Source organism: Pelodiscus sinensis, chromosome 2, assembly GCF_052426305.1.
Source record: "Pelodiscus sinensis isolate ZL-2025 chromosome 2, ASM5242630v1, whole genome shotgun sequence".
NCBI lineage: Eukaryota > Metazoa > Chordata > Testudines > Trionychidae > Pelodiscus > Pelodiscus sinensis.
The window spans coordinates 169,226,846-169,241,291 of NC_143053.1; the positions used below are offsets into that span (position 1 = coordinate 169,226,846).

The 14,446-nt window shown below is 42.6% G+C and overlaps 1 protein-coding gene across 3 annotated transcripts in view; it reads right to left on the reverse strand.

Moving 5' to 3' along the window:
• Positions 1-14,446, reverse strand: part of SUGCT (succinyl-CoA:glutarate-CoA transferase) — a 477,897-nt gene that overhangs the window by 383,887 nt on the left and 79,564 nt on the right. For all 3 annotated transcript variants that reach the window (XM_006124080.4, XM_089776539.1, XM_006124079.3), the window contains exon 8: positions 7,612-7,755. In XM_006124080.4, the coding sequence (XP_006124142.3) occupies positions 7,612-7,755 (144 nt within the window). The remainder of the gene's footprint in view (positions 1-7,611; positions 7,756-14,446) is intronic.

Here is a 14,446-nt window from a genome sequence, read left to right on the forward strand (position 1 = left end):
GATTAAGAAAATGTGCAATCAGCATACAGCAGGTGGTTATATCTACCCAGCAAGTTTATTGTTCAATGAAGCCAAATACTTTTTCTAATAGCAGAGAGCTGAAGTTCATCAAATAGCATTTTACTAGTAATATCTTCTTAAGTAAATCTTACAAAAACACTTTCAGAAGAGAGGCCTGCTTTTAACTGTTTTGGCATAGAGTGCTCTAACACAAACTCCTTGTTCACATACCAGGGGAGGAAAGAAGGGGGAGGAGAAGAGGGGAGAAGGGAGAGAGAGAGAGAGAGAGAGAGAGAGAGAGAGAGACCTTCATTGTGTTATCTCAATGGAAGAACACTAACGGAGTTATAAGGCTAAAAAGATCTTAGAAGTAGCCCATTAAGTTCTTTGTTGCTAATGCAATCTGGGAATGACATATGAAATAAACCTCTGCAGGTGAGAGGAATGATCAATATAGCATAAACTTTTTAAGAGTGCTAGATTACATCTATGTCTCTGCAATATTCATTCATTCACCGTTCATTCAGCCACTGTGCCTTCTTTGAACTCTTTTATGTTGTCCTCAGCGCAAATGGGGGTTCATCTATTGAGGTGTCAAAGTGTATAGCTCAAAAGAAAAATATGGTCCAAATTTATGTTTTATTTGGGAAATACACGCAGTTCCCGGGTTACGTGGATCCGACTTATGTCGGATCCGTACTTACGAACGGGGCTTTTCTCGCCCCGGAGGACGCGGGCGACGGGACCGCCCAGACGCACCACGGTCCCGCCGCCCGCATCCTCCGGGGCAAGAAAAGCTGCTCCGCGTCTCCCTGGTCTGCTGGGGGAGGGGGGCCCCAGCAGACCAGGGAGACGCGGAGCAAAGATGCGGAGGACGCGGGCAGCGGGACCGCGGCGCGTCTCGGTCCCGCCGCCCGCGTCTCCCTGGTCTGCTGGGGGGAGGAGGCACAGCCAGTGCGCCCCCCCCCCCCCCCCAGCAGACCAGGCTTTTCTCGCGGACGCCTGTGGTAAAGCAGCTGGGGCGCTGCCAGTTGGTCCCGCAGCGCCGCTCCTCGGCGCTACTGGACCAACCCGGCAGCACCCCAGCTGCTCTGCCCCAGGCGTCCCCAGTCAGCCGCTGCTGAAACTGACCAGCGACTGACTACAGGAAGCCCGAGGCAGAGTTGCTGAAACTGACCAGCAGCGGCTGAATCAGGACGCCTGGGGCAGAGCAGCTGGGGTGCTGCCAGGTTGGTCCAGTAGCGCCGAGGAGCGGCGCTGAGGGACCAACCGGCAGCACCTCAGCTGCTCTACCAGCTGCTCTGTTCCAGGCGCCCAGATTCAGCTGCTGTTGAAACTGATCAGCGGCTGATTCCAGGAAGCCTGGGGCAGAGAAACTCTGCCTCGGGCTTCCTGTAGTCAGCCGCTGGTCAGTTTCAGCAGCAGCTGAATCTGGACGCCAGTTCCGACTTACGTACAAATTCAACTTAAGAACAAACCTACAGTCCCTATCTTGTACGTAACCCGGGGACTGCCTGTAAATGGGTTTGTATTAACTATCTGGATGCTTGGAAGCAAGATATGGCACTTCCTGCTGATTCATTTTGCACTCCTGATTGGCCCTGAAATTTCTGGTTCCCAGCATGGGAAACGGAATGAACCTAAAAATATAATTAATTTTGATTCTAAATTTAAAAGATTTGTGATAAATTATTTGTATTTAACTTAGGAAGAACCTGAATGGATACAAAACACAGGTGTATGGTTCTCTATGTAAGAATGATTTTCTTAAGTTAAACCCAGAACTGAGTTTCAGCTGCAGTTATACAACAAGAAACAGAACAATACACAATTATAGACTGGTTTTAATCAGAGGAGTCCAGTTTGGATAATAATTATTCAAAAGCTTTATCATATTTTATTAAGAACTACAACCTACACCTCTCTCTTTTTTTAGCATGTTTATTTTTCTTTTTAATTCTATAATAAATTCTGATCACTGTTACTTATTAAGATTGTATTTTAACAGATTGTGTACCAAACACCAGGTCTGTGAGAGAAGATTATAATTTAACTGCTGAGCTGGAAACAATGCAACACAGAAAAATACAAATACAGAGTGGCATATGATCACTGCATAATTTCTTCAATAGACCAAAGTAATAAGAACATGATGTTTGAGCATCATGTTTTTCCCTCACCCTCCTTGAAATTATTCCTATGGGACACATTCTAATCAGAGCAACACTGATGCTACGGAACTACTATAATAGCCACTACTCCACCCCTGCCAGCATTCCATCAGCATCTCTGAAGGGACAAGCTTGTGGCATTTATTAGACCTGCCGAACATCAGCCTCACACAGAATTCAGTTATTTTACTCACTTACTGGAATTTGGCCTTGGCACCTTCCTCCATCAAGTTATAATCTGTTATCTCATTATTTATATAAAATTACTACACCATACAGGTCTCACATCAGTCAGTGGAAAGATTCCCATTGACTTCATGGATTTGAGATCAGGAGAACATTATAAATCAGTTTATTGCACTGTTGGTTACTTATACTTCTTGGCTGTGTCTACATTGGCAAGACTTTGTGCAATAGCGGCTGCTTTTGTGCAAAATCTTGCCGCCTGTCTACACTGGCCACGAGTATTTGCAGAAGAACACTGACGTTGTAATGTACAAAGTCAGTGCTTCTTGCGCAAATACTTTGACGCTCCCGCTCAGGGATAAGCCCTCTTGTGCAAATATTCTTGTGCAAGAGGCCAGTGTAGACAGGCAATGTTAATTTCTTGCGCAAGAAAGCCCGATGGCTAAAATGGGCATCGGAGCTTTCTTGTGCAAGAGAGCATCTACACTGGCACGGATGCTTTTGCGCAAAAGCAAATCTTTTGCGCAAAGGCACATGCCAGTCTAGACGCTCTCTTGCGCAAATACTTTTAACGGAAAACTTTTCTGTTAAAAGTATTTGTGCAAAATCATGCCAGTGTAGACGCAGCCCTTCTCTTCTTTTCATCTCTTGGCCAGAAACACTTAGTTTACAGTTTTGAGGGTTGCACTTTTTCTTCTAATCTATAGTGATTCTGATACATGATACAGTGAAAATTTTACTATAGTTTGTTACCAGCTTCATATCCAGAGTCATGTCCATAATTCAAAGATCCTCAAAACAATAACCTCACTGTAGCAACTGAAACTAATGTCTAACTTTATCTTCAAGATCTCTCCTTTTACTGCTCTAACCTATCCCTAGGTTTTACTATGTTTTTCCTTTATACTTTTTACTCATCTTTTTTTTCTCCTTCACTGTTTTCCCTAGCTAACAAATCTTCTTCAGCGAACATTTGCACAACTCATTAATCCATTCAATCCAAGATCAAGGTGAAGCATAATTTACTAATGACTTTAATATGTTACTAATTATTCGAAATAGCAGAAACAGTATATAAGCTCTGAGGCCAACTCAGCTTTTCTTCCAAACACTTTAATATTGCCCTCTCAAAAATCTATGTAGCTCAAGCAGAAGAATACAAATTCAGCTGTATCTTATGCTGTAGAGCTTAAAAGAATGAATCACAAGTGATAAACGTGTAGCAAAGAGTAGTATTTAACCCATATTTTTAAAACCATTAAAAGTAACTCTTTTTTTCTACCTCAGAGATATGTAATGAAAGAGAAAACATGTTTCTGTGCACTACTTTTTTTACCATGGGCAAAAGACAGAGAGGAAGAATTTAGTGCTTTGGAAAGCTCATGTTAAATAGCCTTGGAGACTGAATTTCTTGTTCATCCAGAGGCTAGATAAACCCTGGATAGGAGTGTGTAAGATTTTTATCTCCTGTCCTACTAATGTGTCTCAACTTTCACCCTAGGTCAGGTTTATCCTCTATGTCCATTCAAATTATGATCTCTCCTGACAACGCAACATGACCTAGTACAGAGGAAGGAGGAGCTAGAAACTAGAGCAGTAAGCAGAGAGTTAGGGGACCTGGATTGCATTCTTAATTCTGTCACTAATACTCATCATGTGACCTGGGGCAAATCAAAAATTTTGTTTCTCAGTTTCCCTATTTGTAAAAGGGGGGATAATGTTCACCAATGTTGTTAAGTGCTTATAGATAACAGAATGAAAGGTACTATTCAAACTCAAAAGTATTATCAGCAGAAGTTTATGGTTATGGTTTGTGTGATACCTGCCATCGAAGACCTGAACAGGTCATCTCACATAGATGACCATTACATGCTGTCAACATGGTGGGGGGGATGTAACTGGACACCCAAAAGGCACATGTTTCTAAAGCTCACCGCTAATACCATAGGCCAGGAGCAGCCAAACTGTGGCTCAGGAGCCATCTGTGACTCTTTTACCCTTAAAGTGCTACTTGTGGAGACCCCACACCTCCTCCCAGTCTCTATCTTATAGACGGTGGGGGGAGAGGCAGCTCTGGGCCCTCTGCCTTGCAGTGGGGTTGTGAGGTGGGAGATTCTGCCCAGTGGGAATGGAGGTGTTGGGGCTTCAGCCCTGCAGAGCAAATCTGCCACAGCTTGGGGCTTCAGCAGGAGTGGGGCTAAAGCTCTGAGCCCTGTCAGACACTTACTGCAGGGCTACAGTCTTGAATCCCATGTCCTGTCAAAGTGCTGAGGTTTGTTGTCTGAGGCTCAGAGAGCCAGCCATAAGCTATCCTGCAATTTAAACCACATTTACTGATAAAAAAAATTAGTGAAGAAAATAATGTGTTCTAATTTGCTAGATTTTCTAGAGTCATTTAACAATTATGAGAATATATTGTGTATCTTTATAACAAATATAAACTGAAACTCTAATTAGAAGCAGAGAAGTGGCTTGAGAACAATCATACAATATAAACAATATTAACCACATTATCCTGTCTGTGGAATCTGAGACAATACATAATAAAAATTGTTAAATGTTAAAGAAGTATAACACTACTTGCAGAATTTCGGTCCAAAAGAAACAAGCTCACTACATGTTTTTCTGGAGGGAGAGCGAGATGGAGTGGGGTGGGATTTGTTTTTTTGTTTTGTTTGGGGGAAGGGTGCCTGGTTGCAATTAAATACAGGAAGGATATTAAAACTTCCAAGAGATTTTTTTCAAGCCACAACAGAAGAATAAGCACAGTTGCATAATTGGAACCAAATCCAAAACCCACTTCCTTCTTATTTACAAAAAATCATCTAACAGACACTATTTAGATGCTGATGCTAAGAGGTCCAGAGTTGACAACTGTAAATCATCTATGGGGGAAAAGTTTTCAAAAGAACCTTTTGTCAAAGGTTAAAAGTTTATAGTTGACAGGCAACAGAAAGTTAGTGCCCACTGCAAAAACTAGTAGTCAGCCTGCCTCTCTTCAATAAAGTCCTTGAATTTTGTTTTGTTGTGGGGAAAGAAATCTTCCCTATTTAATAATCAGCCAAATTCTGTTACAGCGTAATTTGGTGCAGACACAGAATCAGACATCTCTTTTTACTGGATGCTAAGTTAAAATGACATTTTATTTTACCGGCACACATTTATCATCTGTGCAAAGCAGAACTAAAATTCAAAAAAATATACAGTACTATACTTCCTACTCATCATGCTATATCTCAGGTTTCGGGGGGGGGGATGTTCCATTAACAGATGCATTTCAGTTCAGTGTTGGCTTGTTATCACTGAAGATCTGTGCAGAAAGTTTAGTATTTAAGGTGATCGCTGAAAAAGGTGGACTTTTGCATGGCTTTAAGAATAAGATGTTAGGACAGTGATGGAAGCTTAAATGTTAGACCGTACAGTTGGGGGGGGGAGAGAATGGTTAAAACAACCAAAAGATTATTTTCAACACTTTCAAATTATTTTAGATATTTAAATACCTCTGATTCTTCATGTTCTTAGACAAAGATCCTATACATTTTATCTTGAATACAGGGAATGGAAGAAAAAAGGCAATACTGTGCTCTGAAAGATGTAGTTTAACTCTGCCTTTGACTTCATATCCTTAAATGCTGTTTGTGTTAAATGGAAGGGTAGATATTTTAAATAAGGCAAGGCTGAGGAATGGAAGAAGTATTATGAACAGGCTGTAACGTTAGCTGAATGCCAGAAAGTGTTACAGTTGGATGAAAACAGTTCTCCATAAAGGACACTGTTGCCATAACAACATTAGCAAGAGTGTACTTCAAGAATACATTTGGTTTACCATCAAGGAGAAGCTATCGCTCCCTTCACACTAGAAGAATTAACTAAATTCTAGCCTGACAAATTCTAGCCCGAGTCAATTTAGAATGAAATTTATCATTAATCTGTTTTGGGATTGCTATTTTAGGACTGAATTCTGAAGTCCTCTCAGACAATTTTCACATCTGAACTAGGGATGTAAGCAACTACTTGAGTAGTCAACTACCTGATAAGGTAGGCCTGCTGGTGTGCAGAGGGGTGGAGTGGAAGGGGAGGCAGAGCTGCAGTAGGGAACCTGGCATGAGCTGGGACTCAGCAGTTCCAGCTCATGCCAGGTCCCAGACCACTGCAGCTCTGCTTTTTAAATGTAATAAGAGCTGCTTGAGTGGTCTGGGACCCGGCATTAGTTGGGACTGCTGAGTCCCGACTCACACTGGGTCCCCTGCTGCAGCTTTGCCTTTTAAATATAGCAAGAGCCTGGCAGCCCTTACTACATTTAAAAAGCAGAGCCACAGTGATCAAGGACTCGGCGCAAGTCGGGACTGCTGTGTCCTGGCTTGTGCCAGCTCCTGGACCTCCCCCAACTGCCACTCCGCCGTTTAAATGCTGTAGGGGCCGGGCTGCCTGCTCACCTGGCTCCTACTACATTTAAACTGCAGAGTCACAGCTTATCGATTAATTCTGTACTCAATACAAATTGTATCAAGTACAGGATTAGTCAGTTACCCACTTCTTAACATCCTTATTCTGAACCCAACTGAGCATTTGGCTGAGAAAGGGCCTATGGATTTGACCATTATTCAGGATAGAGTTACAAGGAAACAAATGCGATCTCTGAAATTTTCTACACTGCAATTAAATATCTCCTTAGCTGGAGCCCTGCTAGCCTCGAATCAGCCAGAATGTGCTAGCTGCCATTTTTTAATTACATTGTAGATATACCCTGAAATTATATTACTAACTCTGACTTTCAGGGTGATCCTGTGAAAGTAACTTAGAGCTGAATGCTCAAATGGAGTCAGGCTTCCAATTTCTATACTTGTTGATTGAAATTAGCACCCTAAATAGAAGTTAAAAGCCTAACTCCTTTTGAGCATTCATCCCTTAGTCTTTATGGAAGAAAAACTCCAGTGCTAAGACCCCACCATACTGAGTTGATTTCATTATCTGTGTTTTCCCATACATCACAGAGACATTAAAAACAATTAATCAAGCCTTAAAGTGCTTTGAGAGCCTCAGTTAAAGATGCCATTTAGGTGGCAGACAGAGGTCCTGTAGTAATAATAGTCAACCAAAATAAATTAGTAATTTCTACCAAAATATAAACTAGGAAATTTGTTTATAGTTTCAATGTCATTATATAAAGGAAGTACTTGACCTAAGGCACAAACCCAATAAGAAAAGTAAATCTTCATCAACAAATTAAGAAAAACATTCTTTAATGTCGTACCTGAGATGACAATAGATTGCAGTCAACGTGCAGTCCCTTCCCAGTCTTGTATCTTCGAATCAGGCCAGCCATGATTGCTCCATACGTGTACAGCCCTGTGGCAAGGTCTGTCATGGCAACTCCTGGTCTAACTGGATCACCAGCCTAGCAGAAGAGAAAAAATGAGAATGGGGAAGAATTAACATCTTGTTATGATATATTCTATACATTCCATGCATTACAGAAACTTTCTATGAAGCTAAAATGTCTTCTGAGTGAACTACAGTGAAAAGCCTGAAAATGAAAAAATATACTTTCTTACAAGTATCTGCAGAACTGTTCCTAGCAATTCTGTAACATTACAAACAGTGGCAAACTGGGAAAAAGTTGTTGTGCTACTCTACCCTCTATTAACTTTATCAATTTCATTCAACAGTTTCAACATATCTTTTAAAAATAAGAAATTATTACAGGAAAAATATTCTAAAGGAAAACAAAGTTTAATATACCTGAAAGACAAGGTACCATAGACTTGTTATACATGTTGGCAGTGGCACATGTCTGATTGAGGAGAAAGGAAACTGCCCTCCCCCGTGCCATGAGTTTTATTACTGCATCATAAGGTTTCATAGGTTTTTATAAAAGGTAACAATTTGAGACTTGCTTTGCATGAATATTTAATCCCCAACTCCTTTTTTAATTAACTACGCATAATGCTGATTATGGTTGAAGAATTTTTTGATCTTCCACCACATGCTTCAGGATTGTGCTAGAAATGCTCTTTCCTGACAAGGTTAATAGTGTCCTGAATACCTGTATTTCAAGCATGAAATTGTCTCTCACTAAGTCAATGGCAACATTCACACTGATTTCAACCAGACCAGACCAGACCAAGATTTCACCCCAGAAGTTTAAGATCACCAGATCCAATAATCTCTCACTTTGCTGCATTTTATTTTTGTTGTCTGAGCAAAGAGATTTTCCAACATCACAGACTAATTATAAATATCAGCTAGGGAATGAACAAGTCTAGCAACCAAAAAGATGAGAAAGATTTTATCAAGTCAACCATTACTCCAGAAGCTGCAGTACTTTTTACACTACGAAAGAAAAAATGTAAAGGGTCAGATTATGATGTCATTACTTACAGAATAAGTGTATGTGGTGGCACTGAAATGAAGGCAACTACTCTTGGAGTAAGAACATCAGAATCTGGCCTCAAATCAGTACGAAAAAGGTAAGCATAAAAGGTTGCATCTCATTAAAAAAAAAAAAAAAGAGGAGTGTTCCGTTAAACAGCACACAGACAAGACACCTTTAAGCAATTCTGATAATTCCCCACTGTAGACCAGGGCTACTTGGAAATAACCTCCCTTATCATATATATATAGTAGCCCATTGTCTGTGCGTCTGTAACACTGACATACACAGCCACGCCCCCTGGCCATGTACGGCAGAGCCCTGTTCCTCTTCCCCTCCCTCCCTGGCGGTTCGGCCAGCCCCATGGCCCCCCGGACATGCCTCCTCCGCCAGTGCTGCTTCCCTCCCCCCTTCCTCCAGGCCCCCCCATCATCCTCCCCTCCAGCCCCACAACCCCCAATCCTCCCCCAGCTCTGCTTTCCACCCCCCTTACGGCCAGCCCCGCTCCCTTCCCCTTCCTCCGTGGCGCGCTGCGCCGCTCCCAGATGAGCAGCACTCCCGCCAGTCCCCGGCGGGGTAGCAAGCGGCAGCAAGTGACCCTTTGGGGTCCGCGCTCCCCACGCATGGGGAGCGCGGACCCCCAAGGGCGCTTGCCGCCCGGGCCCAGCTGAGCGCCGCTCCCGCCGGGCCCACCTGACCAGCGTTTGCTTCCCCGCCGGGGCCTGGTGGGAGCGCCGCTCATCTGGGAGCAGCGCAGCGCACCATGGAGGGAGGAGAAGGGGGGGCGGGGAGCCACATAGGGAGGGGAAGGGGGCAGGGCTGGCCAGAAAGGGGGTGGGAAGCAGAGCTGGGGGAGGATTGGGGGTTGTGGGGCTGGAGGGAAGGATGAGGGGCCATTACTCATCCATAACAATAAACCCCCTGCTCATAGCATAGAGCAGGGATGGGTAAACTAGGCAGAGAGACCATGTCCAGCCTATCCGAGCTTTCAATCTAGTTCTCAAACTCCCATTCCAGCCAGGGAGTGGGGTGGAGGGTTTGCAGTGCCGTAACTAGCTAATTTTGCACCTGAGGGAAGAATATAAAATTGCACACCTTCATGTGTATATATTCATAGTAGTTATTTCATAGAAAAAGGGAAAATACATAAATAACAACACCACAACATTTATTTATTATAGTTATAAGAGCAGCATAAACAATCTATACATATATATACATAATTATAAAATTTCACCATATCAGGAACTACTAAGTATTTGTTTACAATTGTACTTTGCACGCTTTTAATGAGGCAAACTCATCGATAATTGCATTGAAATTAAGATTATTTGCTACCTCATGTTCTATTGATAAAATTGATATATTTGATAATCTCTCCTGACCAGTGGATGCTTGAAGGTAGTTCTTAATTAATTTTAGTTTACTAAAACTTCTTTCACAAGAAGCCACAGTCACTGCCTTGTCCCCTTGGTTTGTGTAGCACATTCAGAGCACTTAGCAAGGTGGCTCAGCAGCATGGGCTCCAGTTTTTGGAGGGGAAACCATGACTCCAACAGGGTAAGGGCCTGGACCCTGACCCAGAGAACCCAGGGATCATACCTTCCAGACCCCAAGCTCTAATCACATACCCCTAAGACCTAGAGCCACTCTCCTGGCAGAGGTGAGACAAGACCCAGGAGATCCTGGCTCCCAACTTGACCCCCACCTCATCCCCTGCACCTCTGCCCCTGTGTAGGACAATCTGAGCCCCTTCTCCTCCGGCCCCGCGCCTCGCACCTGGGAACTGCACTAGGACAACTTAAGGCGGCGCTTGGCACGGCTGAGCCAGTGCCCAGCCTCCCGCGCCACTCAGAAGCAGCTGACGCTCTGGGCAGCCGCCAGGGCTGGTGACTGTTGGATCACAGAGCAGCAACGTGCAGCCTGACATGAAAACTGCGGGACAGCCGGTGCTAATGGACGAGGGAGGGAAGCGGCACTTTCTTAAAATAAGCAGCTGTCTTAAAATAATTTGTGTTCTATATTATTTTTTGCACCCCCTCAGCTATGTGCCCAAGGCAAGTGTCTCACTCACCTTTCCCTTGTTACAGCCTGAGGTCTTGCCTCTTTCTGGCACTCTAGCCAGGGAGTAGGGTCAGGGGCTTGCAAGCTGAACTGTTCATATGAATCAAAAGGGCATAGAAACGGGCTAAGTTAAGTTTAATTACTGTAATATATTGGTATTATGGTATATTTAGAATAGTAAGCTTGCTTTTATGTTTATTCCACTAAAATGTATCTTTATTGAGTAACATTCATTTAAATATCTCCTCTTCAAAGTTAAATTGATTAACAGCAACATCTCTTAACTATGGTTCACTTTGAAGCTAAAATGGTTTGCAAATATTTTGATTATTGACACAGCCAAATGCAGAAACACAGATGACTCAAATTACAGATTGGTCAGAAGTCGGCAATAATTGTGAAAACTACCCAACTTTTATGCAGTGCAATACACTGGAAAGTTTAAGCTAACATTCAATTTGTTTTCAGATGGCAACAAAATCATATGCTAAAATTAACAACTGCTCAGTAATATAATTTTCTAATAGCACATTGTTCAACACAATTATTGTACTAGTGTTGATTTTGAAAAAATGTTGTGTTGTCCCTGCCTGAACATGAATTGTTAATTTCATGAGCATTCATGGCCCAGCATACAATTTCCATACCCAGAGGTAGGCCTCTGGTCAAAAAGTGCCCATCGCTGGCACAGAGGCTTATATTAGCACTATGTTAGAGCCCTATCCACACCCTCTGCTAGATATGTAACTCTGGTCAGCCTCTACTCAGTCCCCTTCCCACCAAGAACTTTGGGGAGGAAGCAAGCAGGCAAGTTTTCACGTGCACTTCTGTGCATATAGGCTCAACAGCCAGGACTGGATAGAACCAAATCTGTGCATAAGAGATTTTATTTACTTCCCTGTTCTATCATATAGTTCAAGATATAATGTACTCTAAGTTGTTTCATAGACAACATGAAACAAAACCTATACCTCTTGAAAGCCTTCAGCACATTAAGCAAAATGTATCCATTTTAATCTTAATCAAGATGGCTCAGGTGATAACACAAAATTTCACCAGTTTGCAAACAAACGAGATAGCAAGAGATTGAATCTCCATTTCAGACCTGATGGAGAAAATTACAAAATGGGAGATGATAAAACCAGAGACAATTTTAGCAGATACTCTATCACATGAAACACTCTTGGATCTTAGTACCAAAATCTGCATCATCAAGTACTCCGTTTTCCAGTTTTTGCTTAACGAGACCTCCTTAAGTAGGTTTCCTTAGTTTCTGCACATGGTTAATGTGCAATTTTTTATCTGTGATTCATGAAGAACAAAAAATTGTTGAACATTACTTAAACTTGCACTCATTAATAAATCAAACCATGAAAGAATTTTGTATTTCCTCAGTTAAGGATTAAAGGGTTGCGAAATCAAGGACACTCAAGTTAGGGAAAGCCAAGATGTCTTAACTCAGCCCCCTTGTGCATATGCATTATGACAAAGCCTTTAATGATGTGGTCCTTTCTCATCACCCCTCAGTTCATTCAGAGCACAGGAGGGACCTGCTCAGGACATGAATAGAGGTTGAGAAGTGAAGGACACTGTTGTCTATAGAACCCATGCCTCCTTTGTTGCAGAAACTGGGAAGCTTGAAGTGAACAAGGCAGGGAGCTGGCTAACAGGAACAAGTAAGTGACCCTTGGGATGAGTTTATTGTTTGTAATTGTAGGCTTGCTTGAAGTTGACAGTGAGATCTGTTTTTGGGACTGCGTACTGAGAGAAGCAGTTTGCTAGGCTAGGCTGAGAGTTACTAACAAGACTCTAGCATGCTACTCTTTGATCCTTAATACCTAGAGCCCAGAGCAGATAAACATTTTTGTATCTGTATCTGCATAAATGAGCCACCAGTATTCTGATCAACATCCACAGATGCAGATACCCGTGGATATAAAGCAGATATCTTCAGGGCTGTACAAATCCTTTTAGGGTACCGTGAGAAGTGGGTGTCAGAGAACAGGAATTGAAAAAGCCAGCTCAGAGGCATTCAGAAAAGCTAGTGAACGGGAGTTTGGCAAGAGAATTTAGAGAAGGCATGGAAGTGGCTGGTACACCTAACAAACACACTCTAAACTTAAGCCAATATACCACTCTCTTGCCCCATCACCACAAAGAAAACAACCCTGCAAGAGTTAAAATAATGCAGACAGCTATTCTGTAGCACAGTAGGAACTATCCAGTTTATTGCAGTGAACACAATATATATATATAATTACCTGCCATGTGGGCAGGTTGTATACGGGCATATAGGGCATAAGCAGCTCATGGCCCTCAAACACACAGTCCAGGCTCTTGAGATCATAGGAAGACAGAGAGGCACACAGAGGAGCTTTCAGGGACACAGTAGGAGAAGCTCCATCCCCAGTCTAACAGCCTCTGTGCTGCTGAAAAAAGAAGAAAGTCTGAGGGAATGAAAATACCAAGCTGGAGAGGATGGAAACACACCCATCGCTCCTTCCAGATGATGTCATGGTATCCTCTCGCACTGGCAATACCCCTCTCAGGGAGGGAACCCCTGCTACAAGGAAGAAACAGGTAACAGTAAAGGTAGATTCAATTATCAGAGAAAGAGATGGATTTTCAACGACTGGGAGAACTCTGTGGTGAACTGCCTGCCCAGTGAAAAGCCTTGCAGACCTCTTGAGACCTCTAGGTCAGTGTTTCTTAAGCTTTTTAAGACCCAGGAACACCAAACAATACTTCTTTTTTTTTTCCCTCAACAAAAAATCCTTGGTGTTCCTCATTTAAAAAAAAAAATAATCGGGGCGAAAAGGATCAGGGGCAAAGTTATTGAGGGGAAAAATGGGTTGGGGGAATGTTATTGAGAAAAAACAAACAAACAAAAAGGGTCACCTGTCCCTCTAAGGGTGGCCATTTTGAATTCTGTTGTTCTCCGAGGCACACCTCCAACTGCCTCGCGACACACGGGTGTACCGCGGAACACAGTTTAAGAAACACTGCTCTAGGTAGACGAATGTGCAGAACTGGGAAGGAAATGCTCATCATGATACATATATGTACCGTAACAGAGAGAAAGGTAGAAGAGAAGCCCTGGAAGCCAAATTTACTGCTAAATAAGAGATTAATGCCAGGACCTCCCTGGTAGCAGTCCCTGTCCATGTGCAGGGCCAATTAAACAGGGAGAACTGCAGGGTCTCGTTTTGTGGATGAGGCAATGGATCCAGGAGGAGAAATGTATTTATTAGGTGTATTAGGAAGTGGGGAACCTTTGAGAAGGAAGAATCCTATGCAGGAAGGAAGGGCTTCCCTTAAACCAAAACAGAACCAGATTAGTGGCATGTAAAATTTAAGAAATCACAGAGGAGTTTTTAAACTAAGGGTTGGGAGAAAGCTGACAAGTCTGAAGGAGCACATGGTTCAAAGAAAGACATATCTCAGGGAAAGATTCAATAAAGGGGGGCCACTATATCTGAGGACAGGATAGAAATTGATTAAGCACAGGTCACAATTAGAAACAGTCAAATGAAAAAAAAAAAAGTCCCATTCAATCATATGAAGGCAAAGAACTAAATCTAGTACTGACCGGTTTCGTAAGTGCTTGAATAGAAATGCTAGAAGTCTAAATATCCAGTGCTACTGTACACAT